Source organism: Cyprinodon variegatus, unplaced genomic scaffold, assembly GCF_000732505.1.
Source record: "Cyprinodon variegatus isolate N-32 unplaced genomic scaffold, C_variegatus-1.0 Scaffold102, whole genome shotgun sequence".
Taxonomy (NCBI): Eukaryota; Metazoa; Chordata; class Actinopteri; order Cyprinodontiformes; family Cyprinodontidae; genus Cyprinodon; species Cyprinodon variegatus.
In genome coordinates this window covers 627,134-631,749 of record NW_015150555.1, presented here as the reverse complement: position 1 = coordinate 631,749, position 4,616 = coordinate 627,134, and the positions used below count along the sequence as shown (strand labels likewise).

At 46.3% G+C, this 4,616-nt stretch overlaps 1 protein-coding gene across 3 annotated transcripts in view; it reads right to left on the bottom strand.

Moving 5' to 3' along the window:
• Positions 1-3,969, bottom strand: part of pcdh10 (protocadherin 10) — a 31,403-nt gene extending 27,434 nt beyond the window's left edge. For 2 of the 3 annotated variants that reach the window (XM_015374406.1, XM_015374407.1), the window contains exon 1: positions 902-3,968. In XM_015374406.1, the coding sequence (XP_015229892.1) occupies positions 902-3,448 (2,547 nt within the window). In that variant the 5' untranslated portion in view covers positions 3,449-3,968. Of the gene's footprint in view, positions 1-901 lie in introns of all 3 variants that reach the window. The other variant, XM_015374405.1, reaches the window with a different exon arrangement.
• Between the last annotated feature and the right edge of the window lie 647 nt (positions 3,970-4,616).

Here is a 4,616-nt window from a genome sequence, read left to right as displayed (position 1 = left end):
AATACATTTAGAAAAATGTATTTATATATATGTGCAATTATGTATATATATGTGTGTGTGTGTTAAGTATATAAGATACACAGAACTTATATGTTATCATCCCTCCTTTCCCCAGCCTTGAGATGAAACAAGGATAAAATAGGTCAGAGTTAAGGCATCTGAAATGCTATTTATCATAGATGTTCCCTTTTAAGCTGGTTGTTTAAATAACCCTCCATAAAGGGGGTGTAAAAGCAATCCACTCATAATTCTACAAATTTGGTTTGCGATGAACCATTCTACCTGGCATGTCATTTAAAAAGTTTTCTATAAGGCCCTGAACCAAATAAGGTTTTCTCCCTTTTTAAGTATCATAATTGGTTCCCAAGCAATAACATGCAGTTGGATTAATCCAGACCTGTGGATTAAATTCTGTATATTTATTTTTATTTCAATACTGCACAAACCAGAATAATAACAACAACATAAAAAAACTTGTGGCTTGGCCTTATTGAGGTGAAAGAGTTGTAGTTCGATGTTTTTAAATCGCAAAACAATGCCAATTACTGAGATAGTGTGTTCTCATTGGTGTCTAAGTTAAAATTTATCTTACAGTCACGTTTTTTTTATAAAGGTTGATAGATCACTGTCTTGCATTCTAAAATTCCACGTGAGATTTAACAACTGACATGTCCAATCACCTTTAAGCATACTAATGATTAAAGGGCACTGAGCATGGCAGCCAAATCAACAGCAGAGCCCTTTTCTGAGACTTTTAACTTTGCGTGATTTGAATTGGTAACGCACTTTAACAAAGCAGACGCAGTTAGGAAGGTTAACCCGTGTAAAATGCTGGTTTTCCACACTATTAATGCATATTACGCATGAGCTTTGGTTTGATGCTGAAGTGAAAATGCCTTACCTCGCTGGATAGAATGCCACCATTAGATAAAATGTCAGGCTGCTGATCACTGTAGCCGGTGACTATGGCCCCGCAGGGGTTGGTGTGGTCTGCCTCGCTGCTGCGGGAGGGGCTGCACGGCTTCAAAAACATCAGATCCGTCTTGGCGGACTCCGGTGTCAGGCACACCTGGTAGCAGTAGGAGTTCTGGGTCTGGTGGTGGTGGGAGCCGAACCCCCCTCCCACGCCCCCCACCCCTGACTCCTCCACTGGCACCTGCCCGACGGGCCCAACTCCCGTGCTCACGTTGGTGCTCTGAACCAGCATGATGTCTGATTTGCTCAGTTTTTTCTGCTTTCTGCCGCGACTCTGCCGGCTACAGCAAGAGCCGCAGCAGAAGCAGCAATCTCCGGCTAGCAGACATGTGTAAAGGTTGAGCTTCTTGTCCTTTTGGCAGCGCACAGCCAGCACGATCATGGCCAGGAGGAAAATAAATGACACTGAGCCCAGAGCGATGATAAGAATCAGGGTAAGATCAAGGGAGGTATCTTTAGACTTAGAGGCCGAGCCGCGGTCCCCACTGCGGCCCTCCACCACGCTGTCCACCAGTAACACGCTCACACTGGCTGATGAGGAGAGAGGGGGCTGCCCGTGGTCCCGCACCTCGATCAGCAGGTCATACAAGCTCTGTGGGTCCCGTTTGGCGGATATCCTGCGCGCCGTTCTCAGCTCTCCTGTCCTCCAGTCCATCCGAAACATCCCCATCTCATTGCCCCTCAGGATGCTGTAGGAAAGCCGTGCGTTTTCGCCATCATCTGCGTCCATGGCCACGATGCGCGTCACCAGGTATCCAGGCTCCGCAGAGCGCGGCAGGTGCTCCTTAGCTGTTCCATTCTTTCCTATAGGAGCTATAACAGTGGGAGCGTTATCATTTTGGTCAACGATGATGACGTTTACAGTGGCATTAGAGAACAGCTCCACAGCACCTGAGTCTTTAGCCTGAACCATGAAGCTGAACTCTTTCAGCTGTTCGTAGTCGAAAGAGCGCAGCGCGTAAAGATAGCCGGTGTCTTGGTTTATGGAGACATATGTGTCCACAGACATGCCCTGGATGTCACACTCCAATATGGAGTAGGTAATTAGAGCATTCTGTCCTATATCAGGGTCCAGGGCGCTCACTGCATGAATGAATGCCCCAGGCACGTTGTTTTCAGTTACATACACATCATAAACTGCCTGCGTAAAGCGGGGCGCGTTGTCGTTTTCGTCGGACACATGCACCTTAATAGATTTACTGGTTGCCAGCGAGGGCTGACCTCTGTCTTTGGCCACCACGGTGATGGTGTATGAGTCCGTGTTTTCTCTGTCCAGTGAGCCGTCCGTTACGATGGTGTAGTAATTTTTAAACGAAGACTTTAACTTGAAAGGGACGTCGCCCAGGATTTCACAGCTCATCTGACCGTTCTCACCAGAGTCTCGATCCGAGACGCTGAACAGGGCAATCACGGTGCCAGGGGCGTCCTGTTCGCTCACAGACTCAGTTACAGTGCTGAAGCCGATCTCAGGCGTGTTGTCGTTCACGTCCAGGAGTTTGACCAGCACTTTGCAGTGCGCAGGGACGGCATTGGCACCCAGATCTTTCGCCTGCACATTGATCTGGTGCGTATTGCTCTCTTCATAGTCCACCTCACCTGCCACTTCTATCCTGCCCGTTCTGGCATCGATGGTGAATAAATCCTTTATTCGTGGGGTGTTGTGATTACTGAAGGAATAAACTATTTCTCCGTTTTGTCCCTCGTCTACATCTGTGGCGGTGAGCTGGATGACTAGAGTCCCAACAGGAGAGTTTTCCCGCAGATTAATTGTGTAAACAGACTCGTTGAACGTGGGTGCGTTGTCATTAGAGTCCAGAACTTTAACAACCAGAAGCGCCGTCCCGGTTCGCTGCGGGACGCCTCCATCCACAGCCGTCAGCACATAGCGATGGACCGCCTGCTGCTCTCTGTCCAGCGGTTTCTCCAGCACCAGCTCCGCAAATTTGGTGCCATCGCTCTGCGTCTGCACGTCGAGGTAAAAATAGTTATTGTTAGTTATAGCATAAGTGCTGAGCGCGTTGGTGCCGACGTCGGGATCAAATGCGTTCTCCACTGGGAAACGCGTTCCGGGTATGGCACTCTCAGATATTTCCACTGAAATGTCCGTTTCTGGGAAGCTGGGCGGATTGTCGTTAATATCCATCACTTCGATTTCCACGCGGAAGAGCTCCAGAGGATTCTCCAAAAACACCTCCAGATGCATTAAGCATGGGATTGTCTGCTTGCAGATTTCTTCCCGGTCTATTTTTTCCTTCACCAAAAGCGCGCCGTTCTCCAGGTTCACCTCCAGATAAGGTGTCCTAGAACTTGGCACAGTCTGGAATCGGCGAGCGGAAAGTTTTGTGATGTCCAACCCCAGATCTTCCGCTATATTCCCAACAACGGAGCCAGGCTCTTGCTCCTCTGGTACTGAGTAGTGCAGCTGACATAGAACTCCATTCACAATGGAGAGCAGAAATATAAACCAAATCATCTCCTTTATCCCCTTCCAAGTGCACAACACAAAGAAAAAAAAAGGGCTATTCCTTTCTTTTACAAAGTATGTGCATTTCCGTTCTTCTCTGAGGGGAAAAAAACAGCAAAACAATCTACAACAAGGCTCTTCAATTCTAATGATCCCATCATTTGGCTTTGCTCAGTTGTTTCAGCTGTGAGGAGCGCAGCCATTTGATCCAATCTTCTCCGTTTTAATCAATTCGGCAGCAGGTATGTGAGTTTTTAGTGTCAGTGCACACATGCAGAAGCTGGACCCAACATTCCTTGTGCGCAGAACTGACTTCCTTCTGAAAAGTGAGATGAAATATAGATGATGAAAAACTTAAAATCCACGTGATGGGAAGAAAATGTAAAAACCTGTAAAGCATTGGAAAAATGAATTCTTTAAAAAAAAATTGTGAGACTTTTTCCAGGAGGTTGTAATGACTGCGCCTAAGCGCTCAAAGCCGATGATGCTCTCATCTCTGCTTCTGGAAGGCGAGTGTGAGCGGCGGGGCTGGTTTTGCGCACAGCCTTTTTCCCCGGCAGCCAATGATATTCCTCAAACGTCGGGTGTAATGGCACCTGATTGGGGCTCTGTGATGCCAGCTGAAGCGCACGCTGGGCCATCATAACAAAACCAGTTAAAGAGCCGCTGCGCTTCTCTCCTCTCCTTTTTTCCTTTCCTCCATCCAACTCTTTCCTCTTTGCCCGTGATGTTGTAGCAGGGGAATTATGAGTGTTACACACCCTATGAATTAGCAAGCTGGATAATGTAGTTTATTAGTATTGCAAAAAATATATACTAAAAAAATTATTTATGGGGCTTTTCACAAACTGTTCTGTTTGCCAAAAAAAAAGAAGAGATAGAGTTTGCCCTTGAGGAATAATCCAACTGTTTAATATCAAAGTGCTGATGTAATACAATCGAATGCGTCAGAGTGCAATAAGGAAGCCCTCAGCCAAACATGTAAAACTGCCTGTGTAAGTAAAATAACCCATGACGCAATACCACACCGTGCAGTGTCTAGATTCTTCTCTTCCCTTCTTTTTTGTGAAACATAAAAAAAAAATCAAATCTGGAGATCTTACTCCAGCAGGATAATGTAATGAGCTTTTTTTTTTTTTTTTTTTTTTTTTTCCCAGTGGGGCAGTCATGTTTAAGC